The 26,557-nt window shown below is 31.8% G+C and overlaps 5 protein-coding genes across 14 annotated transcripts in view; 3 read left to right on the plus strand and 2 right to left on the minus strand.

The window, feature by feature from the left end:
- LOC145311644 (UDP-N-acetylglucosamine transporter-like) overlaps positions 1–26,557 on the minus strand; it is a 384,555-nt gene that overhangs the window by 62,573 nt on the left and 295,425 nt on the right. The gene's annotated exons all lie outside the window — the stretch shown is intronic.
- Positions 1–26,557, minus strand: part of LOC145311638 (uncharacterized) — a 368,391-nt gene that overhangs the window by 46,421 nt on the left and 295,413 nt on the right. The window lies entirely within an intron of this gene.
- Positions 272–6,385, plus strand: 140up (RPII140-upstream gene protein). The gene is made up of 9 exons (XM_080150557.1): positions 272–385; positions 866–978; positions 3,500–3,616; positions 3,732–3,838; positions 4,159–4,220; positions 4,428–4,524; positions 5,030–5,110; positions 5,443–5,507; positions 5,823–6,385. Exons 1-9 carry the CDS (start codon positions 308–310, stop codon positions 6,036–6,038), a joined length of 936 nt encoding a protein of 311 aa, XP_080006683.1. The 5' UTR covers positions 272–307; the 3' UTR covers positions 6,039–6,385.
- On the plus strand, positions 6,374–20,053 carry LOC145311510 (nucleobindin-2-like). The gene is made up of 12 exons (XM_080150554.1): positions 6,374–6,488; positions 7,977–8,107; positions 8,422–8,511; positions 9,596–9,653; positions 10,824–10,927; positions 11,433–11,528; positions 11,921–12,052; positions 12,331–12,432; positions 14,437–14,516; positions 15,371–15,449; positions 15,661–15,749; positions 17,948–20,053. Exons 1-12 carry the CDS (start codon positions 6,407–6,409, stop codon positions 18,567–18,569), a joined length of 1,665 nt encoding a protein of 554 aa, XP_080006680.1. The 5' UTR covers positions 6,374–6,406; the 3' UTR covers positions 18,570–20,053.
- Positions 20,045–26,489, plus strand: LOC145311526 (uncharacterized). Of its 2 annotated transcripts, XR_013876708.1 has the most exons (11): positions 20,395–20,645; positions 20,958–21,058; positions 21,180–21,273; positions 21,426–21,647; positions 22,549–22,643; positions 22,848–22,982; positions 24,467–24,527; positions 24,846–25,001; positions 25,288–25,483; positions 25,612–25,760; positions 26,407–26,489. XR_013876708.1 is itself a non-coding variant. In XM_080150555.1 (10 exons), exons 3-10 carry the CDS (start codon positions 20,984–20,986, stop codon positions 25,467–25,469), a joined length of 1,020 nt encoding a protein of 339 aa, XP_080006681.1. In that variant the 5' UTR covers positions 20,045–20,078; positions 20,395–20,645; positions 20,958–20,983; the 3' UTR covers positions 25,470–25,554. The 2 variants fall into 2 exon arrangements, 1 of the variants encoding a protein (XP_080006681.1); XM_080150555.1 differs by lacking the exons at positions 25,612–25,760; positions 26,407–26,489 and adding an exon at positions 20,045–20,078 and having other exon boundaries at positions 25,288–25,554.

The following is a 26,557-nucleotide window of genomic DNA, read 5'->3' on the forward strand; positions in this document are numbered from 1 at the left end:
ACAAAAAGTTTTCTCAACAAAAATTTTATCACAGCACAAAGATTTAGTAAAAACCAGAAAAACACGTCAACTTATTATTAAAAAAATAACACTTGTTTAAGTATTATAAATTAAAACGACAATTAACTATCAACGTTTTCTACTTTTTAGGATTTAATTTTTTTCTCTTTTAAATAATTCTGAGTAACCTTTTAAACATTGTGATCTAATAAACCAGTTATTTATTTATTTACAAGTTGCATTTAGTTTTCCTTTTGTTTTGTTTAAATTTTTTAAAATTGTTGTTATTGTTTTGCAGACATAAAAAATGTATTTCCTAAAAAGCCTAGCTAGGCGAACACCACAAGGGGCACCATTAATATTTAGCATAGGATTGTTTTCAAAGGTGAAATTAGTGCTAGATTTTTAATACTCTTGTTAGTAGGAGAAGATCCTTTGCGCAGCCCATGTTTGCTATAATTTTCCACAACTTGATTGGTTCCTAAAGTTTTTTTTTAAAGTTTGATAATAGCATATTATATAATCATATAAGACACCATCGGTTGACTATAATTAAGCAATTATCATACAATAATGCCTATTTATTTTAAATTAATTTACAAATTATTTCAACAATTTGATCGACCCTTAAACAGCTTCTATTCAAGAGTATTGGTGAAAGATAAAAGGAATATCATTTTTTTGGACGGGTTTTCCAGGGACTAAATTATCAAGAATGCTCAGTCCAACGATTACGAGATCAACTGGACAAACATCCATTCCATATACTTTTTAAAACATAAATGACGGTTGTCACAAAACCCTGATTATTTCCACCCACAACTTATTAGTTTGCCCAAAAAGGTGTATACGTCCTATATTTTAGGAGGAAGATAAAGCTGGTTCAAATTTTGACATTGTGGACAGAGAAAAAGAGCTACAAGAAATAAAATTGAAATATGAACAAAGATCTGACATATCATGGACTGAAAGATTAAGGTATGAACTTGAAGCTATTTTTGTCTACTCTACTTTTAAAGTCACTTAAAGTCAACATAGTTTACTGCTGTGTTATTTTTAAAGTATCATTCATCGTATTTAGCAGCTTCGCCTTGTGTCCATATGGGCTGAAACTCGTGAGTTAGCAGTTTCGGAGAAGTAAGTTCAAGGGACTATTTCTTTGAAAGTAATTAAATTTGTTTCGGGGATCTTGCTGGACATGAAGCTACTGGGGGGGGGGGGGGTGCTAGATGCCACAAGCTCGGAAGCCGTGAGCAAAATGGACAAAATTTTGAGCTAGAATTTTGGAACTTGGTACATAAGCCTAGTCAAATATGTACTACATCAAAAATGTAAAAAAATACAAATTTTTTAGGTATGGTTAGATAAAAAAAACCCTGCGGAAAGGGTTTTTTTGGTCTGTTTTGATGTAGAACTTACTTTTACAGGTTGGCCACAAACATGCTATTTCCGCTATTTCCACTATTTTTGCATGCTATGCATACTATTCCAAAAAATTATGCTATTTCCACTTTTGTCCAAAACTGCATACTATTTTCACTATTTTCCAAAAACTGCATACTACATATTTGCCACAATTTATTTGTATGTCAGATAAATCTTCAATTTTTAGGTAGGTAATTAAAACGAACTGATTTTTTTAGATCATGAAAAGAAAACGAAGTATCGGGTTTTATCACATTTTCGCAGTATCTTTTATCCTATTTGTAGCCCCTGCGGGGGGCTCTAACACTGCGGGGCAATCATTACCACTTACCTAACCTAAAATAACTTATCAAATGCTACTGTGAAAAAATGGCAAACTCGCTACTTTGTTTTCAATTTTTTTAGAAATGTTTCCAGAAGAAAGTAGTTCTTCAGTTCAGATTGTTGTACCTTTTTTTTGAAAGTTATTGGTATTTCCACATTAAATGTAAAGATATCTTCTTTTAAATTTTAATAGCATTGAGGAGTACTTTTATTATTAAATGATCCTATAGGTAACTGAGGTTTATGATCTCTTAACTAATATAAATCCTCTGTTTTTAGGTCCTTTTTCACATAACATTTTTAAACGGCTGTAATTTGAAGCTAGAAAACCAATTTTTTCAGAAAATGTTTTTGTGTGTGTAAATTTTATGTTAGGAATCTCATAACATAAATTTCAGCAGCGGAGGCTGTAATTAGCAGCTGCCAGCCGGGGCTCGGCAGGAAAACGACGGTGGATATTTATGAAATTTTAATACCTCATGTGGACATGTTAGAAAAGCTTAAGTTTAAAATTTAAAGTAAAAAATTTCGGTCAAAGGATCCTTTTAAACAGTTCTGGAAAGCTGGAGGATCAGGACGTGCAGGATCAAACCTGAAGCCTTAAATTGTTGCCTATATACATATACATGATATTTTAGTACTTTGGTAACATAAAATGCTTTCTTAAACTGAAATATTTTTACTCCATACCTGAATGGTCCTGGTCTCTAAAACCACTTAATAAACCGTGCAGATATTTTGGACTTAAGCTTTTATTAGTGCAGACCAACTTTTAGTTTAAAAGTCATCTTCCCCCCCTTCCCTAGCCCTGCGGGGCTCAATAAAACTCTAAAATGAACCTGACCTTAATTATCCCTAAACCATTTAATCATAAAAGCAGATTTTCTTTTCAATTTAAGTTATCAGAGGCATGAGTTATAATTTTAGAAAGCTGTCAGAGGCATGAGCTATAGTTTATGCAAGAATCAACACCTGAAGACCCCCCCCCCTCTCCTGCCTGCATTTTAAGTCATTAAGTTGATTTAAAATGCTCATTATTGTGTTTAAGATGCATGCTATTTCATACTATTTTATGGAATTTGTACATACTATTGCATACTATTCACTTTTTTTCTGCATACTATTTTATGCTATTTTGAAAAAAAGTCTGTGGCCACCCTGCTTTTAATTGTTTTTTTTTATTAGGTGTTTTCCTTGATTACTCAATTTCTAAGGACATTATTTAAAATGATTCAGCAAATCGGAGGCCGTCCTCAGCGTGTTATGTGGGTGACCCGCAGTGTATTTTTAAAAAAATTGTATGTGTTGTTATGTCATACATCAAATTACAGGTTTTTTAGATCAAGAAACTAAAATTCAGATCTAAAGTAAGCATTAGACTACTCTGAAGTTAACCCCAGCGGTCTAGGTGGGTTGGCTATCAGAGGTTAAGTGCATTTTACCTAACTTAACCTAAACATAAAAATATTTGGATTATTTTTCATTTAGAAGTAATACCTAGGAGGTACCTATTGGACTAGGCTTATGTACAAAGTTTCAAAATTCTAGCTTAATATTTAGTCCATTTTGTTGACGGTTTACGAGCTTCCATCACCTAGCACCTACCCCCCCCCCCCCTTTAGTATTTTATATCATGATTATTTTCAATGAAATTCCACAGAGCTTGCCTTTAACTAGTTTTTTTGTGTCATAAAAACAAACAGCAAATCATGGTATCTACGTAAACTGTGTGCTAATATATATTTTTTAGTTTGATGTGGAGGATTGATGAGTACGGAGCTTTATCACCAGAACTAAACCAATGTATATTCAGTACCTATATATCAGCTGTATGTGGCGGCATTGTTGGCTCATATGTGGAAACTCAAAGGAAAGGATATTCTTAAATAATTTTATAGATAGTGAGTAAAGGCCGTTTACGATATCTTAGTGGACAGACAGCCAATCATTGACAATAGATTAAAGAATTTCCAATGATTATGAAGGATAATGAAAGTGTTTTTGGAACGAAATAAATATGAAATGTTTAAACATCCGCGTGAAGCTCAGGCAGCAGTTAGAGATAAATGGATCCTGACGGCTTATAAAGGTAATTGTGTATTTCTTATTTTCATAAAGAAAAGCTCTCCTAATAAAAGTTTTTAATTTTTTCTTAATATTAGTTTACCGTCTTATTGCGTAATGTTCATCCTTAACGAAAATATCTTAATTTTCCAACATTGATTATAATGACTGAAGATGTAGTCTTGTAATGTATTCAAGTTTAAATCGTCATATTAATCATTTTATTTCACTCCTTGTGAATTTATGAGCATTTTGTGTGCTGTATATTTTTTAGGTGTCTTAAACTAAACAAAAAAAACGGATGTTAAAAATTCTGCTCTTTTAATAACATAGATTTTTTTAAAGGTTTTTTTCGCTATGGTTCTAGAATGGCCATATTAACTGGAACATATATGTGTGTATCGCAGGCAATCATTCTTAATTATTAATGTTATTAGCTTGACAACTGTTGTATGCAATCGACCTTGTTTTCTTTTTATGTATTTATACATATACTTTCTGAGGCAATCAATTAAGTAATTATCACTTCGTTGTTATGTTGTTTCCGTAGTAAAGCAATAAACAAAACTTTAACCCTTTAAAGCAGATAAAATATTTAAGTGTTGATGTTATAGAGTTTAACAGCAATAAGAAATTATGTTAACCCTTTGGATCACGCGGTAGGTGGGATGATGATGGGAGCAGTTTACAGATTTAACATGGGACCTAAAGGTGAGGTAATTTATCATTCTCTACTTGATTCTCCTCTAATTAATCCAAGTGTGTATTGATCAGTTCAGTTATAGAAACCAAATAAATCCCCTCATAGCTATACTAGCTTGGTTTTTAAATTCTCCTTCTTTAAGTTAAATCTCAATATCAGTGCCATTACTTGTATTTTAAAATATTTAATATTTGCATCAGTTATAGAAATCTTTCTCGTCATATTACCTATACAATTTAGAATCATTTGAAACCAAATTATTTTTTTTTCTTTACACAGCCACTCGAACAGATACACAACGTACCATACAACGTACCTACTAATTTACAAAACAAAATGGAAAAATGGTTTTCATTTTTAAAAAAAAAAGATATTTGCTTCACTTCTTGCGAGGAAGGTCAGAAAAATAGCACAAAACCATCACAATACATTTCAAATCTTCCCATGAAAATGACAAATAATTCGGATAAAAAGTTACTACCTTTATTTATAAGATGAAAACATATTTATCAGGAATGCTTGCCGCTGGTGTTTTGGGAGGTATAATTGGTTTGCAGGCTGGCTGTATATGGTGGGTTATTCAGTGGGCTACAGGCATGAATAAACATTAAATAAATAAGTAATAACCAAATAAAAAGCAAGAATTAAAGATTCTATATCAATCTTACTTTTGATTTTGTTGTGTACCTAGCAACTGGACTCTACAACATAAAAATCTAGATTAAAATAACTTGTCAGTGATTCACATCTTCAAAGAATATTAATAACACATAATTGATTATTGGTTGTATTTAAATAGTTTATGAGCTACCTGCATAACCTGTATTTTAAAACGCTCATTCAATTATCTCTTATCTTTAGTCTAATATGACTTAGAAGGTACTTTTTTTTGTATACTTACGTTGTTTATCCATGATAATGAATAGGAGAAACGGTGGAGGAAAGATGGAGAAGAGAATACTTTCAGTACAGATTAAATGTTGAACTCAAGGTTGGTCATTGCTGCTGTAGGTAGCTCACTTAAACCTTTTATACCAGACACTGCATATTTATGTGTTTAAAACAGATTTTTTATTGCGTTTCTATCAGTATTCTAGATATCTCTTAAACTGTGTTAAGAGCCAGTTGAAATTTGAAAATATTATATGTTATTCAATCTATTAGGTATGTTATTTGTTATTTAATTTCTATTTCTATTCATTGATTAATATAAATCTTAAATAATAGCCTCCTATACACACAATATTTAGATAATTAGTTAATGGTTTATTTATTTTAGATTAATGACAATAGTTACCTTTTATAGGAAGCCACACAAAAATTGGAAGACGAGAGACAAAAATTAATTGAAGAAGGAGGCCAGGCCAAGTCAGAACCTTACGTTGAAGAAGAAGATAGTCTTGACTTTGTTCATGGTTATATTTTACTTGCGAGGAAGTGGCTGGTGGATGCGGGTATTCTTAGTTCTCCCATCACATTGAAAGAGGACAATGGGGCCATTGTGACCAACCCTAAATTGTAATTTTCATCGAAGAATATCTGTTTTTTCTTTATATTTTTTCTAAGGGCATTGTTTGTCTGCTTGTTGTTGTATTAGATAATTATATTGTTATCCAATTGAAGAATTCAAATAAAAGAAATACCCCTGCTTCCAAACGCTTAAGTAAAAAAATTAGGTATAATGATATAGCAAATCTATGTTTTTTTATTTGAACGTCAGAATTTAAGAAATTGTGCAAATTACATAAAGTATTTGGGCATTATTGAGAAAGAAACATTAACAGCTTTTCCCTTTCCCCATTCAAAACATACGGCTGAAATATCTTAATTTGTTAAAAAATGAAATATTTACAAATATTTTATTTCAGATCTTCTAAATGAAAAATTAAAATGAGGTTGCTATTAATATTTAGTTTGTTGGTTCCTTGTATTGTTGGCCCTCCTGTTGACAAAAATAGTGGCAAAGAAAAAGGTATATTTAGTATATTCAAATAAGGTGTGGTACTTACAAATCTATATAGGGCTGGGTATTTTCCTTCGATTCCAAGAGATCATCTAAGAGAACCCAATGGTATCATCTGCATGTAATGGGAATGCGATTCTAAAATGCCCATTATGGGATATAAGTTTAAGTAACCTCCAACTGACAACCAACCCCTTTAGGGCCAATGCATTCTTCCTTACTCTCACTTTAGGTACCATCTTTAACTTCTATAGTGTGACAAGATGTGTTTCAGACCTGACCCCGACATCTCCTCGATAGCAAGCAGAAACACTATCATTCACGCTAATCCCGGGCCGCGTTCACGATGAATAAAATCAAAGAGGGGGGGAAGTTTTGACACATTTGCGTAAACAGATAGTATAGGCTTTATCTTTGGACTGAGAGGATATGTTATTAGGGATAAAATCATTCTTATATGATAAATTTTCCCAAGTTTTAAGGTTTTTTGGATATGCCTCCAGGTTCAGGAGCTGCAGGCCCCCAAGTGGTCTCTGGACAGGCAAAAATCAAATATTTTTTTAGGTAACAAAATATGCATATTTTTAAATGTTATTTATTGATTTGAAGAAAAAAGATGCATATTTTGTTAATAAGTTGACTTCTATCTCTTAAAAAAAATTAATGTTTAGTTTTACCTATCCAGAGACCAACTTGGAGGCCTGCAGGCTGCAGCTTCTGAACCTAGAGGCCTATCAAAAAAATCTTAAAACTTGGGAAAGGGGGGAGAAGGAAGTGACACTTATTGAAACCAAAGCTAAAAGTCAAAGGAACTTAACTAAATAAAGAGTTACAGCTCTGAGATTTGGCATGGCAGTTGCATTAAAGATGTATGATTTGGAATTGTGAAGAAATGGCGGCCGAAAACCGCTGTTTCCCGCCGATTTTTTTTCGCCTTTTCTCGCCAAATGCAAATATAATGAACGACAGGAAAGTGGAAGGCTGCTATTGCAGTAGAAGAGAAGTGTGGTTTACTAGAAGTATGATGACGTTCAATATATTTGCACTTGACACTTGCGATTTTAATATTGACATGTTTGAAATATTTCAAGTGTCAAGTGAAAATATAAGGGAAATTTTTATAAAAAAAAAGTTTATCTCAGATGATTGAAAATTGTCGAATTTAGCGAGAAAAGGCAAAAATAAATTTCGGCGGGATTAGCGGTTCCACCGCCGTTTCTTCACAGTTCCATATTAAGCTACTGCCATGTCAAATCTCGGAGCTGTAACTCTTTATTTAGTTGAGTTCCTTTGACTTTTAGTTTTGGTTTTAAAAAGTGTCACTTCAGCCCCCTCCCTTTCATCATTTAAGAATGATTTTTTCTTTTATAGCCTACCCTCTCAGTCCAAAGATTAAGCCTATACTCACTGTTTACGCAAATGTGTCAAAACTCCAACCCCCCCCCTTCTGTTCTTAAAAAAAAAATTTACCTTGTTCTTCCTAATTAATTTTTTCAGGTTCAGGACCAGCACAGAATGAGACAACAGATGAATTTAACCTGGGACTAGAATATAATAAATATTTACAAGAAGTTGTCTCTATTCTTGAGTCAGATCAAGAATTCAAGAAAAAGTTGGAAAATGCTAAGGTTTTCCTTTAACTTATTCATTATTTTATGCGTCATTGTTTCTCTAAAGAGAAATGATATGATTTGTTTGTACTCTATTTTGAATTATTGACTAACTTCAGCTCATTGGCCATTAAAGATTTTTTTTATCTTTTAAAACGTTAAAGCTAAGACACTAAAAAACTGAAATACATATGAAAGAAAGGTGTGATTAAAGAATTTTCAAAAGGACGTGTGCTTTAGCATGAACCTCTTTTATGTTTTTATAGTTTATAAAAATGTAAATATTTTATTCATAACTTGCTTTGCTTAGTATCTTATAAAAATATCTTTAGGTTGAAGACATTCGTGATGGCACAATAGCCAGGGAACTAGAGTTTCTCAGCCATGGAGTTAGGTCCAAACTTGATGAAGTCAAGCGTCAGGTAAATCATTACCAGCTTGTAAGAAGGTAAGGTGAATACATTTACTTGATTCGGATTCTGAATAAGGGGTTGGAAAGTGTTTTGTTAGGGTTAGGGATCTCCGCAGGAGTTGGGATGAAAACCTCTCTCTCTCCTTATGTTTATTTTATTTAAAAATAGAGGTTGGAGGGTTCTGTTTCTAGTATCTTTGGAGTTTGAGAGAGAGCGCAATTGGGAGACAAATTGGCGTCGATTAAATAACGATTAGCAATTATTGGAAACATTTGAAGTTCTACTGATCTATTTTAGTAGCGAAGCTACTCAATAATTCACTTTGTCCGATTATCAGTCAGTCCGTAACGCTATGGGGGAAATGGGATTTACTCAGCTCCTATAAAAGATAAAAGGCTGAAACTTTTTGACAACATTCCTATCATTAAGGAGCATAATGTCAGACCACTTTTTAGCAGGTTTTAGGCTATTTTTATATTTTCAGATTTTTCTCCATATCTTTGGTGTTTATGATCCGATTTTCAAAAATTTTTCAGTTATAGATATCAAAATTAAATTTCTCGCCGATAAAAGGAAACAAACATGACGATCCGACTGCCTTTTGCAGGTTTTAGGCTAATTTTATATTTTCAGATTTTTCTCCATATCTTTGGTGTTTATGGTTCGATTTTCAAGATTTTTTCAGTTATAGATATCAAAATTAAGTTTCCTGTTGTTTTAAGAAAACAAACATGGCGGTCAGACTGCCTTTCAGCAGGTTTTTGGCTATTTTTATATGTTTTACATATTTCCCCATATCTTTGGTGTTTTTGGTCCAATTTTCAAGTATCAAAATAGTTTTTCTCATTGTTATGAGCATCTTTTATGTAATTTACTTTGACTGTCGTCATCACATAAAATAAAACAAGGCTTGGTGTTTATTTTCTCCAATAAATCTATTCTCGATTTTTAAAAATTCACTTTAAATCTACTTGTACACATTCCCATCCACAATTTTTTGTGCTTCGCTACTTATGGATGTAGTCATCCTTGTTTAAACAAATTCGCTGGTTTTACTGCCTATCAACTCAGATATATTTTTATTTTATTTTAGGAAGTGGAAAGACTGCGCCACTTGGCACAGAAACAGTTTGAGCTTAACTCTGGTTTAGATAGGAAACTATACATAAATATAGATTAACATGACCTTTAACATATTATTATTAGTAGCGAAGCTACTCTATAATTTGAAATGTCTGTCTGTCTGTCCGTCTTAGTTTGGGGGAAACGTGATTTTCTCGTCTCCTATAAAAGATAAAATGCTGAAATTTTTTGACAACATTTCCATTAAGGAATATCTTTGGTGTTTATGGTCCGATTTCCAAAATGTTTTAGTTATAGATATCAAAATTAAATTTCCTGTCATAGTTTTCAAGTAAACAACTATGATGTTCAGACTGACTTTAAGCAGGTTTTAGGCTATTTTTTTCACATTTTTCTCCATACCTTTAATGTTTATGGTCCAATTTCCAAAAAAAATTCAGTTATAGATATCAAAATTAAAGAAGACTATCCACGAACGAGAGCAAATGATTCTAAGCATCTTCCAGCATTGACCCATAGTATTTTTTTTAGTAAATATACCTACTAGGTTTATGTTTAATATTTGCTTTATCGACTAAAAAGTTAGGTTTTACCATGGTTTTATATAAAAAAAAACTTTGAAATGTTAAGCATTGTTTGTTGCAATATCATCGAATGTTTTGATGAGTTCAAACTGTTGTTTAAAAACTTTGACACAAAAGTATATTATTGTGACTAAAGATGTATATTTAGATAAAGGGTTGGTAACTTGTAAACAGTTTAATTAATGTACTTTTGCAATTTACAACATTTGATGCTTTTCTGCAGTGTTATTTTATTTTGTCCTTTGAACTCAATAAAGCATTTGATGATATTGCTTTAAAAATTGATTTACATTTCAAAGTTTTTTTTATATATATAAAACCATGGTGAAACCTAACTTTCAGGCGATAAAGCAAATATTAAACATAAACCTAGTATATTCACTAAAAAAATTCTATGGGTCAATGCTGGAAGATGATTAGAATCACTTGCTCTGGTTCGTGGATAGTCCTCTTTCCTGTCGTTTAAAGAAGGTAGGAGCCGGAGCCGCATCAAAATTAAAAGGGTCCGACACGCTACTTCTAAGGACTAAAATAACAGAGATTTTTTACATGCGTGTACGGTATAGGTAGTAGTCTATTCTCTATTCAAAATGGAAATTTGTAGATACAAAGGAAAGGTATAACCTAATCTATATTTATTGTGTTTTAAAATAAATAGAAAGCATGTTAAAATTCCTCAGCATATTGAGTTAAAGCACAAATCATTTGAAGTTGCTGATCTTCAGAAACTCATCAAACAAACAACTAGAGATTTAGAGGTAATTGATATCAAATGAGTAATTAGCATTATAAAGATTGTCTGTATTTTTAAATGGTAAGAATTTTAGCCTAATAAGGAAAATCGGTAAGGGTTGGGTGTGATTTGATAGTGGTTTTTAAAAACTTTTTCTGGTATGTTGCATCTTCGAAGGTTGACATTTTAGAAAGTTGATAGATGATAAAGTTTAGGTACATCATTATAATTTACAACCCCTTTTGCTTTTTATATTTTTAAGTTAAAGCATTTGGTGTTTTATAACATTAACTCGTCATTTCTTTGTCAAGTCATTTGTAGACTAACTTTTTTCATTCATTTAGCTTTATATAACATATACCAAGTTTACCAACTAAAAAATGCCTTGCATCACTACTGGAAGGTGCTTAACATCACTTGCTCTCGTTCGTACATAGTCTCATTCTCCAGATCTTGGTGTAAAAGATGCAAATAAAAAAAAGCTTCAAAATTTTGCACTGAAGTTGAAATGATATGTTTTTTTTTAATAGGAAGCAGACAAGAAAAGAAAAGAAGAATTTAAAAAGTATGAGATGGAGAAAAAATTTGAGAAAGAAATGCGTTTGAAAGCAATAAACGACACTCAGGTCAATATTATTAAAACAAATCCTTTAGAAATTAATTTAAGATGTACTCATCCATTCATTTATATATTTATTTATCAACTTATCAACCTATCCATGTATTAATTCATGCTTCAATCTATCTTGTAACGTTCTCATGAATATGAATGAGAAACAACCAGAGAAAAAAAAGGGAAGATAGGGAAGATACATCCACCTTATTAAACATTTACCCTACAATAAACAATAACTTCGCTTGTAAATGTTGGACTAACAACTCAGAACTTAAACAATCCTTTACTTCCTATGCTTGTATCTTATATCCGTATAGAGTACAGTACACCACATATGATCTTAGTCGACTTAACAACAATATATATTATAGATTTAATTTTTTTTATTGTCAAAAAATTTAGGAAAGAAAGGTTGTCCAGGAAGAAATGGAAAAATTAGAAAATAAGCACAGAACTCATGAGAAAATGAACCATCCCATGACAAAGGATCAGTTGGAAGAAGTGTGGGAGGAACAAGATCATATGGATAAACAGGTTGTCAATATTTTTATTTATGTAGTAGCAATAGCATTCATTTTGTGAGATCCCGTAAAACTAAGTGTTTAGTATTTTCTCTATCACCATAGAATTCTTATATATAGCTTCCTAAAAAAACTAATCAGGTAGAACAAGTACCCCAACCCCCCCTGAGAGCGAAGCCCTCATAGGCTAGGGGCGAAAGAAAGAGAGTTAAAATTGCATCAACTCAAGTCTAACTGTTATATCTTCTTTTCATTATTATCTTTAATTGATATTCTTATTCTTTTTTTAAGGATTGGGACCCTAAAACCTTTTTCAACATGCATGATTTGGACGGTAATGGTCGCTGGGACGAAAACGAAGTCAGAATCCTTTTTAGAAAAGAACTTGATAAGGTAATAATTTAATTTTTCGCCATAGACATAACATGTATTCTAAAAAAAATTGCACGAACGAGAGCAAATTACAAATATAAACCAAGTTTTGCCTTGGAAATTGTTAATTGCTTTGTTGAGTTCTATATGTCAAAAATAATACATTATTTTACATACTATATAAGAATAGAAGTATATAAACTAGACAGATTATGAATTCACAATTTACCCCCTGTTGAATTGGGTAACCACGGGATTGAACCCACACGGGATTGAACCCAACGGGATTGAACCCACGGAATTGAACCCACACGGGATTGAACCCAACGGGATTGAACCCAACGGGATTGAACCCACACGGGATTGAACCCACGGGATTGAACCCATTGAATTGAACCCGCACGGGATTGAACCCAATGGAATTGAACCCACAAAGGTGTAGGTTTCCCCCAATTTTTTTTCTTCAATTTTTTTGGGGGTTTAAGTCTCCTCTTCCAATTTTTTTTTCTTAAATTTTTGGGTGGTGTAAGTCTTCCCCCAAATTATTTATTTTTTCTTTTTTAATTTTTTGGGGGTTGTAAGTCTCCCCCTCCATTTTTTTGTTCAATTTTTTGGCGGGTTTAAGTCTCTGCACCCAATTTTTTTTTTTTTTGGGGGGGGGGGTGTAAGTCTCCCCCTCCAAATTTTTTTTTTTTTCAATTTTTTGAGGGGTTTAAACTCCCCTCCCAAATTATTTTTTTCTTGATTTTTTGGGGGTTGAGAAAAAAAAATTTGGTGGGGGAGGCTCTCAACCCCCAAAAATTTAAGAAAAAAAATTGGAAGAGGAGACTTAAACCCCCAAAAAAATTGAAGAAAAAAAATTGGGGGAAACCTACACCTTTGTGGGTTCAATCCCATTGGGTTCAATCCCGTGCGGGTTCAATTCCGTGGGTTCAATCCCGTGTGGGTTCAATCCCGTTGGGTTCAATCCCATTGGGTTCAATCCCGTGCGGGTTCAATTCCGTGGGTTCAATCCCGTTGGGTTCAATCTCGTTTGGGTTCAATCCCGATGGAACCGTTGAATTGATATAGATAACATATATTATTAGAGTGTGTTCTTCTGTGTAATCATTTGATGATTTCTTAATTTATTTCAACTCATTTTACTTCTTATTTTAAAAACGAAGCTTTTCTATAATTAGGGTAGGTCTGTCCGTCCATCACAAACGGTTAGCTTTTTTCGTTAATTTAGGCATGTTAGAATAGTCCTATCGATTTCAAACTTTGCATGGTGATTTCTTTAGTAGTTAGGTACGATTTAGAAAGCGTAGCAACTCTATAATCATAACAAGAGTGTCCGTACGTCCATTTTAAACATGTTGATTTTTTCACTTTTTTAACAATAAATTTTTATGAGAGTTAATCATCCGATTGATCTGATTTTTGGTATGTTGATTCCTGGGACAACAAAGTATAATGTTTTAAGCAAAGCAACTCTATAATCAAGTCCTAAAAATGTAAGTATGTCCATAAACATTATCCTGTATCAAGCTTTTTTTCAACAAATTGACTTACAATTTTGCTCCGATTCTTATACATTTATATTCTGATTATTCAGTTCTGACACTATATAAGTGTTAATGTCCGTTTGTCCACCCGTTTCAGTGCTTCGCTTTTATTGATGTTGTCATCCTTGTTTTACCTTTTCAAAGTTAAGGTTTCCTTAAATAAATAAAAACCTTCTAGGACCAAAATGATGCTAATGGCATGCCATATCTGCCAAGCGATTACAAAGAATTTTCAGTATATAAAGTTAGTCATAATGCCTTTTTTTATGCAAGGTAAACTCATAGTAAAGTATACTTTATTCTAGAATTCTTACAATTTATCCTAAAATGAATATTTTGGGTTGCGTTCTTCATTATTTTTTTTACTTTTATAGGTAAGTAAGCTATGTTTATCATTCATGGTTTACAAGAATATTTTATGAAACTTTAAATATCTATTCTTTAGACTTCATGGAGCTATCCTTTTATTTTGTTAAAGGTGTACGATCCAAATAATCCTGAAGATGATATGAAAGAGAGAGAGGAAGAAATGGAGAGAATGAGAGAACATGTATTCAAGTAAGTTTTTTAACAAGTAATGATAAAGTTTTCTTTTCGAAAATGGTGAGTTATGTTAAACACTTCAGTTACCAACCGCAGTTTATTACTGTACAAATTATATTTAATATTCGCAATCTTAACTAGACCTCTGTCATTTAGCTATACAAGATGCGTAGATTTCATTTGATTTCTGGCAGCTAGAAAATCTAAATGATATCTAATTTTAGAGATAATTAAGTTTGAAATTTTCAATTTTCATGATAAGAAAAACAAATAGGTACTATTATTTTCAAAATTTGAACAAGTTTGTTTTTAAGAAGTTTTTCATAAAACCACCTCTGAAGGAAGTAAATCAATGAAAAGTTCACCTAAGTCAATAGCGCAGCTATGAAAGCACCCTTAACAGTACACAAAATGACATTTCACATACTCTAAAAATTAAGAACAGATTAAGTAATATTTTAACCCCAGACTATATTTATATTCTGCAAATAAAAAGACATATCTTTAAACTCTTATTTACACAAAAATAATAAACAAACAAAGATAAAAATATTTGGTATCGGTGCTTGGTATAGTTTCAAATGTGTTCTTCACAGGGAAGGCTCCTACTGGTCACGGGGAAACTCTTCCTACGCACCTCACTTTGGAATGGTTCATACTTGGTGTCATTAGTCCTATAATAAGACATAATATAAAAACTTAACAATAAATACCTAGGTATTCTTATAAGTTGCTTAGCTAAGGTCACGTATATATCCAGTATTCGATAAATCATCTATAGAGTGGTTTGCCGCGATTTTACAACATTTCCTAACATTTTCCTTACAAGATGGAAAAAAACAAATAATATATTTGTACTCATTTTACAGGGAATCTGATAAGGATGGGGACAGAATGATTTCTTATGAAGAGTTCCTTGCAGAAACTGAAAGAGAAGAATTTGAAAAGGTTAGTTGCCAGCAACAGTCACAGAACTAAATTATCCTTTTCTATTAAAGATTAAAAATAGTTTTGGTAGACCCTAGGGGCCGTAGGTCCGGGCTAACCAAACTTAATTAAATTTCATGATTTATATTTTAATATCCGTGGAAAATTGTCTATAATACGATGTTATAATGTTCAAATAAAAACTTCTTTTGTATTATCGTTTTTATTTCAGGATCCAGGTTGGGACAGCATAGACGACGAGGAGCTTTACACTGATGAAGAATTCCAAAGATTTGAATCTGAAAGAGAACAACAGATTAAGTATGAGCATGAGCCATAAACTTAGTTCTAATGTCCTGTAATTAGCTTTAGGAAGGGAAGGACAATGATGCCGGTTTATTTAATTCACAACATGGCAGAATTTCACACCTAGAATTAGTTACCGTCCATTGTCATATCCCTGAATACCTGAGTAATATAATATTTGTACTTTTCCTTAGTTGTAGTATTTCATGTAGCTTTATGTTTACGATTTAGTTTGTAATATTTTAATTGTTTTTAGTTTAAAATTTAGTTTTAATTGTACATTTTTCTCTATTGATTTAAATCTAAATTTATTGGAATTTCTAATTTTGAAAAATATTTCATATTGGTCAAGTAGGTTGCATGAAAAAAAAATTATTCACATCAATATTTTCCATTTTTTGTTGCTAAGCTTTTTAAAAATTTGTGTTTGTACGTCCGTCCGTTCGTAACGGTTAGCACTTATCGTGTGTCAATATATGATTTCTTGTGCTTCACTACTTATGGTTGTTGTTATCCTTGTTTATTATGCCTTTTTTAAAAACATTTTCCCCTCTCCCACTTATTAAAAAAATATTTTACTGCTTTCTCGTCATTTGTAGGTATTTTCATTGGGACATCTAAAACGATGGTCTCCAAAAAGTTTTTATTCCGTCCGTCCGTGCTGCCGTTTTTTTTTGAGTGCCTTAGAAATGTGTGTGTGTGGGAGAGAATTCTTTATTGGGAGTAAAGATATAAATAAACTGCGAACCAAAAAAATAGGCAAATCCGAATTTTCAAAATTGCAGCTTCATTATTCATTTGGGACGGATTTACTGTAAATATAATATGTAGATGCATCTTTTTGTTACAAGTTTCCACCGTTGATTTTTTATTAATCAGCACCAATGAAGCACAAGATCTCAAAAACAGCATTTTGGGTAAAAACTGGTGAACCAAAAAGATATGCAAATCCAAAACAAATCAATGGAAAAACGATTTTTTTGCACTTTTCTTCTGTTTTAAAGATTGATTCTGATAAAATCACAATTTTTTAAGGGATTTATGCATTAATTACTTTGAAATGTAGTATAAGGTAGAAATTAATGATTTTTTAAAATAAGAAATATTAGAAAAAAAGAAATTCAATCCCTATCACTTTAGAGGTCAGCTGCTGACCTCCAGTTTAATGGATGTAGCCTAATACATGTTAAAGATAAAAATTACCCTGAAAAGTATACAAAAATGCTTTTTAATGTGTTAAAAAAAACATTTTAAAATCTTGATTTTGAGGATGATGTCCTTTCAGATGCTCCTATTGGTGATGATGGTGAGCCAAATGTTATTTAAGTACATGCCCATTACAACAACTTGTCTATTAACCTATGTGCCATTTTTTGTTGTCATAGCAATCTCCAATGGAGCCAACCGACAAGAAATATAAACATCTTCTAAAAACGACAGTATTTACCTTATGCATTTGAGTAATTAAAATTGAATTTTTTTTGTTTTTTAATCCTGCTTGGCTGGAGGCTGCTATGAATACAAAAATTGGACCATAGTTCAATATATAAGTTGTCATCATGGTCGAGCACTTTGATAACATTTGGCTCACCATCACTACCCATAGGAGCATCTTAAAGGCCATCATCCTCAAAATCAAGATTTTAAAATAGATTTTTTTAACACATTAAAAATCATTTTTGTATACTTTTGGTAGTAATTATTATTTTCAATATGTATTTAGCTTCATCCATAAGACTGGAGGTCAGCAACTGTCCTCTAAAGTGATAGGGGTCGAATTTCTTTTTTCAAATATTTCTTATTTTAAAAAATCATTATTTCTACCTTATACTACATTTCATAATAATTAATGCATAAATCCCTTAAAAAATTGTTAATTTATCAGAATCAATCTTTAAAACAGAAGAAAGATGCAAAATAATCGTTTTTCTATTGATTTGTTTTGGATTTGCATATCTTTTTGGTTCACCAGTTTTTACCCAAAATGCTGTTTTTGAGATCTTGTGCTTCAGTGGTGATGATTAATAAAAAATTAACGGTGGAAACTTGTAACAAAAAGATGCATCTACATTTTAAATTTACAGTAAAATCATCCTAAATGAATATTAAAGCTGCTATTCTGCAAATTCAGATTTGCCTATTTTTTTGGTTCGCAGTTTATAATATAAACTCCTTCCAGAACAGGAAATGATCAGTCATTACCTTTTTTTTAGGAAGTTGATGGAATCCGGTCAAATGCCTCCAGGCTACCCATACCCCAACATTCCAGGTATGCCTCCAGTTGGTTATGGCCAGGTGCCACCCCAATTTGGAAACTACCCTCCACTACCTGGCCACCCAATGCCTGGACTTAGTGCCAATGGTGTACCCATGCATGGTAGCGTTCCCGGTCAACCCGCAATGCCACAATACGCTCCAGGTATGGCACCCATGCAGGGAGGATACCCACAACAATATCAGTATCAGCAACAACAACAGTACATGGGTCAACAGATGCCACAGCAGTTTGTTGGACAGCCACAGCAGGCAGGTCAGCCAATGCAAGGTCAACAGGCTCCACAACAATTTGCAGGCCAACCGCAGCAGTTTGTTGGTCAACCTCAACAAATGGGAGGCCAACCTCAGCAGATGGGAGGTCAACCTCATCAGATGGGCGGACAGCCACAACAGTTTGCTGGACAGCCACAGCAACCAGTTCAACAACAACAATATGCAGGACAACCTCAGGGTGGCCAACAGCAGCCACCATTACAAGGTCAACAGCAACAGCCAGAAGTGGGCGGAAAACCCGTACAAACTGGACAACAACAACCCCCAGTTGCACAAAATCCTTAAAAATTTATAAGCCAAACTTTTAGTGTTAGTTTTTACAGGCAAAAATTACAATAGCAATATTTAGTATCACAATTGGTATAAATTCTGGTACTAATAATGAAAAACAGCATTTATTTATAACAAGAACAACATTTCTTTGCATTTTAAGCCTATTTTTTTTTATAAAAGTTGGCATAATACCTATTGATTTTCCTTTTTAAGGTTTACGAATAATTTAAATTAAGAATGATATTTCATTATTTTTACTTTTTAATGTCTGCATAATTAGAATAGTGCAATTTGTAATTTTAATAAAAAAATCTTAACATGAATAACTGATGATTTTTGTTTTTCAAGATTTTTATATACATAAATACTTTTAAACTTTTATAATTATAGATTAACACATAATATATATACATTTATAACATTCACAGTTGGTTTTTAGATTATTAACATCTGTTACTTAGCTATCAATTAATTTGAAAAGCCAATTTGTCATCAGTATTAAGGAAGTGTAATAAAACAGATATATTATAAATACCTTTAATCTATTTCATGTTAGATTGTAAAAATGTTAATATTTTAAAGAAAATCTCCCTATTTTAAAACGATTTGAAATTCAAGACTCTCATTGTTGCTATCAAAAAGGTTCTTTTTTACATATTGTATTATTTTTTTGGGATACAACGTATTTTCAGAAGGTTATTCATTCTCTTAATGTGATATCATCATTTCTAAAAAGTTAATCGGCTCTTGTTGTCACGGGAATCTCCTGGTACTATTTGTCAGGAATAAGGGGTGTGTAAATGTACCTACCAAAAATTAAATCTGATAATTTTATAAATAATTTCAGATTTATTAAGCCTTTATCTTACTTCTATTGAAACATTATTTACTAAACTAAAGATTGTTATAGAATATCGAAGTATATTTTAGTTGTTTTTTAAAGGACCATTTACATACTCCTTTCTATCTTTGACTAAAATTTGAGTGCCAAACTAATTTTTATATAATTCAATCCAATTCAGGATTTTGTGAATATTAAAGTTTTTTATCTTTACAAATTATATAATTGTTGTGAATTAAAATAAGAAATTGTTTGATTTTTAAATGAATTTTATTAATTTGTGTAAAAATGTCTTTGATTGTATCAAATTTATTGGAAATTGTTTAAAGCCTAGATAACCATAGATAAACTATTTGTAGCCTTTGTTTACTTTAAAACTTTTAGATTAGATTAATAGTACTTTAGTAGAGAACTAAACTAATTTTTAATCTTTTATTTAGTTAGACCCATTGGGAATATTTTAACATTTCATATAAAGTTAATGTTGAAATGGCAAGCTTAAATTAGATCTTTTATGTTTATTTATAGAAAAATTCTGATTACGTTTTGAAGTCTTCTATAGTTATCGGGTTTTAACCACACAAAATTTATTATAGATTAGAAGCACTTTTTTATAGGCACTGTTTATTAAGCATAATTTTATTGCAGATAAAAATGACAAAATAAAGAACATTCTACAGGTGTTTAGTCAGGGATATAGTGATTAGATAAGTATATATACTTTAAAGTTTAAGCCTAAATAACGTCCTACTCGTAATTAAAGACAGTAAAATTATTTCTTATGTTATTTCATGTTGTTTCTGAAAAGGTTTTGCAGTCGGACCATTGGTTTCTTGTAATATGTATGGCCACATGATCGTTCTGTTACGTATTAGTAAAATAGATACAGCTTAGGAGTTTTAAAGACAATTGAGAAAAAAAACCGAAAATTTATTCTAGGTAATCTTTTTCGGACCTATTATTTATCTATTTCCTACATCCCTGTTATTTTTATAGATGGTCAATAATTATGATAAATTATAATTGGCCTAATGTTGAAGACACCTGTTCGGTTTTAAAGGTGGGTTCTAGAGTCAATTAAACACATTTGACTTCTAGAACAGTGCATGCTAGCTCAGCCACAGAGATAATTGTGTCTCAAGTATTCAAAGACCTCTGGAACTCGCAGTAGGACAGCAGACAAAGTTTTTCAACAACATGATGACCTGAAAATTATTCACCTTCTACAATCTATTTTATTCATTCAGGTTATGTACTTATTTGTATTGCTAAACATAATCAAAATACATGTTTTAGATGTGGTTTTTTAAAATAAAAAATCAAATCTCTGTTTAATAAGAAAATCCTTTATACAAAGTAACAGGATGTAAGTATGAATGAGGCTAAACCCGCAGCCACTTGTACTTTAAAAAATGATTGATTTTTTAAAATACCAACAGTAAGAAAATGATACAATTGCTTCATCCTTACCTAGATAAAAAGGAAGGATTGCGCGTTCTTGTCTACCATAAGAAAAGCGACTGTTTTTATATATTAATAACAAAACTCGAATTTTTCAGGAACCGTAAAATAAACAAGATCCAAAATGGCAGACAAAGCTTTAAAAGTGGCCATTTTCTACTTTATGTGCAGTATTTCTATGAACTTTCTCAACAAAGCAGTAAGTACCCAGTTATTTCATTCAACATAAAATGTTAAATATGTATTTTATTTTTTTTTTATAAGCAAACAAGGTTAAAGTTCAGAACCTTGTGATACTAATGTAATATTTATATTATTAGGTTGTATCAAGTTATAATTTTAACTATCCTTTCACAATAATGACTTGTCAGATGATTGTTACCATAGTTTTTCTGGACACACTTAGACATACAGGTAACACTAACAGCAAAGCAAATATTTTAAAATTTTAAAGTAAATGGTCGACGCATCCTATACCTTTTCTAAACTTACCCTAGAGACCTCTAGTAAAAAAATTAAAAACATGATCGATACCGATAGTTACTAAAAACTGATTTACAATTTAGGAAAACTGAAGCTACCTGGGTACAGCTACAAAGAGGGCCTAGAATTTCTTGCCGCCAGTATTTCATTCTCCCTCCACTCCACACTTTCCTTGTCTGCCCTGCACGGCATGAACCTGCCCATGTATGGCGCTATAAAGAGATGTACACCGCTGGTTAGCTTGCTCTTGTCCGTCCTTGTTCTCAAGAGGTCTATGCCTTCACCCCTACTCACACTTTCTATAGGTAAAAATTAGCAAAATTTCATGAGCCCAATTATTAGAAATTTAATTTTTAATTATATAATGTTTAATTGAATAGGACTATTCAGGGGCAAGTGGAGGGAGGAGGTGCATTAACACACTTCAAACATACGTTTTACTTTAACTTTACATAATATTTAGCAAAAACTTAAAATTGATTAAGAAGAATTTGTTGAATTTATCATACTGAATGGATTTTAAACAGGTGTCGTTTATATTTCTTATGGATTTGAACCTATACCTTTTACTTAGTTACTTGTATTGAAAAAATATTCAATAATTACCTACCTAACATTTTTAGGTATTAATGAATCTATTTAGCAAATTTTGGGGTGGGGGAGTTTGTAGACTTACAGGAAATGAAATCAGAGGTGGTTTCTTTTTTTTAAAAATTGGGTCGCTGTTGAGGCAAAAATCCTCCAAAATCACATAAAAAATCTTTAAAAATTTAATAAAATCTTATGTTAATAACCCTTCTATGATTTTATTTCATGTTTGTCGATTTTTAAAGTGATTTTGGAGGATTTTTCACAAAAACAATTTTGCATCACTAGCGAGCAGCTAGCCAATTTCCAAAAATATTTTATAGGAATGTGCAATAAGTTTAAACTTATATCAATAGAGCGTTGTAATTCAGCTTATTGATTCCATTTGAAATTGCCGAAGATTAAATATTTTGTTGGAGTAAAGTTGGAGTAAAACTTTTTTTTGTGTGACTGCAAAGGGAAGTGGGTAAAAAGGGGGAGAAAAAGGGAAGGGGGTTGAGGGGAAATTTTCACTTAGAATTGTTTGTAAGAATCACATTCCCTTTTCCCTGGTTGTAATAAAGATTCCCTGTTTAAATATTCTTTTGATTTAAGTAAATTAACATGTAATTTTTTAAGGTATAATAACTCTTGGTGTAATGATAGCAAGCCTTGGAGATTTAGAATTTGATGCACATGCCTACTTCATGGGCACCTGCTCTGTTTTTGCTCAAGTATGTCATCTTTGCTTTCTTAATATTACCTATTACCTTAATTCTAAAGACCAGATGTCCTTCTATAAAAAAAAAATTTTTGATAAAACCAAAACTAAGACGTAGAGGCAATCCGAATATTCCCTAAAATGGTGAATATTTGAGTACAATCTAACTAAAATTAACTGTAAGAAGAGGCCTCTTATTAACAATTTTGTGTTCTAGGCTGGTTACTTGACCCTAGTTCAGAAAAGTTCTGAGACCCGGCACAAGTCGAGTATTGAAATGATACATATCAACGCTTACAATACCCTTCCACTCTTTCTTACATTGGCTATTCTACTTGGTGAGCCAGAGAAGGTAAACATTTAATTATCAAAGTAATACTAACACGTTAAAATCTATTAAACAATGGATTAGATTTAAATTAGGAAAGATTACTTTTTATTTGCATCATAGTTCAGATGTTTATGAATCTTTATCCATTTAGCATATATATTGGTGAATTTCTAACATATAAACTGTCATACTGCAGACTTTAGTCACTTTTTAAATTTCTCTCTAATCGAACTGGGCCAATATGAGACTGATCAATTTGTTTAAAATTTGGTTAAGGATCTTTCATTATTTTTTTACATAAAGTTCTGTAAAAAAGAACATTTATTCATAGCTAACATTTCTATGTATCATTTAATTACTATGGCTTTGGTGATGACTAGGATAGGAAATCTCTCTACGTTCTCCTTATGTAAATATATTTAGCATTTTATTGAAGTTTGATGACTCATTTCGTAGTTTTTCACCAAGTGTTTTCCGTTTATAGTACCTACTCTTTATTGTTATATATTTAACTAGCGGCTACGCCCCTAGAGGTCTTTAGTGGCCCTTAAAAATGTTTATTTTTTTTGTTGCGTTCAAGGTTGCGTAGGAGTCTCTTTCTACGATACCTCGCAATGTTACGTAGGAGTCTCTATACTTAAAATAAAATTTCGATTTATTGTGATTTCTCTTGGGAGGGTGGTAGTACCCTACCCAAAATAGTTATAAACCTTCCCGAGACCTATGAGAAGCTACCCTGTTAAGGAGAACCCGATCGGTTCAGCGGTTAGCGAGATCCTTTGGTACAAACAAACAGATAGACATCCTGTTACTTTATTATAAGGACTAGCGGATTCGCCACTAGCCTCTAGGGGTTTTTTTTCTCAAGGTTCAGGGGAGACTTTTAAAATTTTGTTTACATTTTTATTAAATATTTTCTGTATTTTATAATTTTTTATAACTCTTTAGGTATAACATTTTATAACTTTTTATAATGATTTATATTATTTAAAACCTTCGAATTTTTCCTTTTTTTAATGTTTTTAAAAATTTCTTTGCCATTAGCTTTTGGGGCTTTGCTCCTAGAGGAAAAGGAAGGTTTCACACTCATTTTGAATTTGATAAAACAAAGTTTAAAAGAAGAAAAGAAATTTAAAAAGAAGAAAAATACCTAATTGAAAATAAAAAAAAAATTAAAAAGTATAAAAAAAATTAAAAAGTAAAAAAAAAATCAAAAATTAAATATAGGTATAAAAACATAAAAAACATTAAAATTAGAAAAAAAAATGTATAAAAATTTAATGGGGGGGGGGGAATTTACATTTTTTGGGGGGGTGGGGGTGTCCCACAACCCCCGAGAAAATAGCTTAAAACCACCACAGAACCAATAGGTACATACCTTGAAGAGTAGAATCCAATCGGTTCAGTGGTTACCGAGATCTTAAGGGACAGACGGACGGACGGACAGACAGACAGACAGACATCGTTCAACTTTGTATTATAGATAACCAAGCTTTTTGTTTTAGGTAGCAGCAAGTCTACGAACAGAAGATCAATCCTTTTATTTTATATATACTCTCCTTATTTGTAAGTATTTTTGTCAAGGATGCCAGAATAGGACAATTGAAGATGAATAAACTCCCCCCCCACCCCTCCCCAATTACCCACATCTTGCTTTTTTTCTTTTCAAATAAAACTTTTCTCTTATCTTTAAATCAATATTTTTCTCTGCCTAAATGAATCGCAAATTAACCACAAATCAAGGGTATGCCTCAGAAAACGCCATTGAAAAAAAATATTTGTTGTCAATTATGCCAATTAGAAAGTTAAACAAAAAAAATTTTTTTACACTTTTATTTTCAGGCTAAATTGAAATAGTACATAATTGAATCATTTTTTTTTCAGTGAGTGGAATAGTATTGTCATATTCACAATTTCTGTGCGCTAGTGTGTGCAGCGCACTGACCGCTAGCATCGTGGGGGTCAGCAAGTCCATCCTTCAAACAATCCTTGGATTCTTCACTTTTGGTGGGGTCAAGTTTCACCCCTTAAATATATCAGGTAATATCTTTTAGTGTTTTAGTTTCTCTTAATTTAGGTCTGTATGTCATGCTGTTACATGTAAGAAAAAAGAGGAATTCATTTGAAGAAAACATATTTGCCTTAATAGCAAGACAATATTAAATAAGCATTGTAAAATATTAAGATATGATTATGAATGTCTCAATACAAATTTTTATCAAGTACCTATTATTCTTAATCATGATCATTTTTGACTAGCATAAAAATTTACCTACTTATGAGTCCCTATAAATAGCTTTTGTATTGCATTTTGTTTTTGTTTTAGGCCTAATTTTGAACATTCTTGGAGGTGTATTGTACAGCTATGTAAAACAAATGGAGGGAAAAAAGAAAAATGGAGGCAGCAGCAAAATTGAACAAAGCCCAACAAATCAATTATATAGTTACAGAAACAATAATCATACGTCCAAATCTGCCTACACAGAATTTAAGAACGAAGTTGTTTGATGTTTAATAAAAAGGTGGTTCCTAAGAGTATAAAAATAATAGGATCACATTACATGCAATTTCTGTCCAAACAAGGCTAAAATCTGGTATTACATTTACAAACTTACATTGGAACCATCTTGACTAATATTATAAAAATTAGCTGTGGATAACAAGCAAAATATCTAGAAACAAATATGGGGGGCATATAAAACTACAATAATGTTGCTTGTTGGTCAAATACCAGTTTGAAAAGAGAAAAAAAAGAATATACATATATTAACACAAGTCAGAGAGTTCTGTATATAAGGGGTGGGGTGGGGTAGGGTGAGAAAAATGGTCTAAATATTGAGCTAGATTCTTGAAATTTGGTACATAAGCCTAGTCCAATAGGTACTACATCCAGATGAAAAAAAATATTTTTTTTTATTTTTAGGTTAGGTAAGAAAACCCTGCAGAAATGGGATTTTTAGTCCTTCTTGGTCTATTTTGATAAAGAAACTTAAGTTTTTTCCTTGAATCCACTATGTCTATTCATAAGGACACTATTTAAGATGATTTAGCAAGTTGGAGACCGAAACTCTAAAAATAAGAATATAAAAAAATGCACTTAACTCCTGCAAGCCACCCACCCAGCCCGCTGGGGTTGGTCCCCGACTTGCTTAATCATCTTTAAAAATGTCCTTGTGAATAGACACAGCGTATTCAAGGAAAAAACCTAAGAAAAAAGCTTAAGTTAAGCTTCTATATCAAAATAGACCAAAAAAGGCCTAAAAATCTAATTTCAGCAGGGTTTTTCGTACCTAACCTAAAATTTTTTTTCTTATTTAGATGTAATACCTATAGGACTAGGCTTATGTACTAATTTTCAAGAATCTAGCTTAATATTTAGATCACTGTTTAAGTTCAGATGTCATTACACCCCGCCCCCCTTCCCTCCTCCCTTTGGTTCATTTAGGTAAGAGATGATATTTCGTTGTTTGATTAGAAGAAGTTATTAAAATCCTGATGCTTTAGTCAATATTTTTTTGAATAAAATAACAAATAATTTTATTTTGATTGCCCAGCAATAAAAGAGTAAAGGAAATTTTGAATGATGTTTGATGTTG

The sequence above is a fragment of the Acartia tonsa genome, chromosome 2 (genome assembly GCF_053477335.1).
Source record: "Acartia tonsa isolate MP-2025a chromosome 2, ASM5347733v1, whole genome shotgun sequence".
Classification (NCBI taxonomy): Eukaryota; Metazoa; Arthropoda; class Copepoda; order Calanoida; family Acartiidae; genus Acartia; species Acartia tonsa.

Bases quoted from the DNA above. Each gene is read 5' to 3' on its own strand.
- LOC145311510 (XM_080150554.1), top strand. From the start codon at position 6,407: ATGAGGTTGCTATTAATATTTAGTTTGTTGGTTCCTTGTATTGTTGGC. The intron at 8,512-9,595 runs GTAAATCATTAC...ATTTTATTTTAG, and splicing joins TTGATGAAGTCAAGCGTCAG to GAAGTGGAAAGACTGCGCCA. The intron at 14,517-15,370 runs GTAAGTTTTTTA...CTCATTTTACAG, and splicing joins ATGAGAGAACATGTATTCAA to GGAATCTGATAAGGATGGGG.
- LOC145311526 (XM_080150555.1), top strand. From the start codon at position 20,984: ATGGCAGACAAAGCTTTAAAAGTGGCCATTTTCTACTTTATGTGCAGT. The intron at 21,274-21,425 runs GTAACACTAACA...TTTACAATTTAG, and splicing joins GGACACACTTAGACATACAG to GAAAACTGAAGCTACCTGGG. The intron at 22,983-24,466 runs GTAAACATTTAA...TTTTTGTTTTAG, and splicing joins TACTTGGTGAGCCAGAGAAG to GTAGCAGCAAGTCTACGAAC.
- 140up (XM_080150557.1), top strand. From the start codon at position 308: ATGTATTTCCTAAAAAGCCTAGCTAGGCGAACACCACAAGGGGCACCA. The intron at 4,525-5,029 runs GTGAGGTAATTT...CATATTTATCAG, and splicing joins ATTTAACATGGGACCTAAAG to GAATGCTTGCCGCTGGTGTT. The intron at 5,508-5,822 runs GTTGGTCATTGC...TACCTTTTATAG, and splicing joins GATTAAATGTTGAACTCAAG to GAAGCCACACAAAAATTGGA.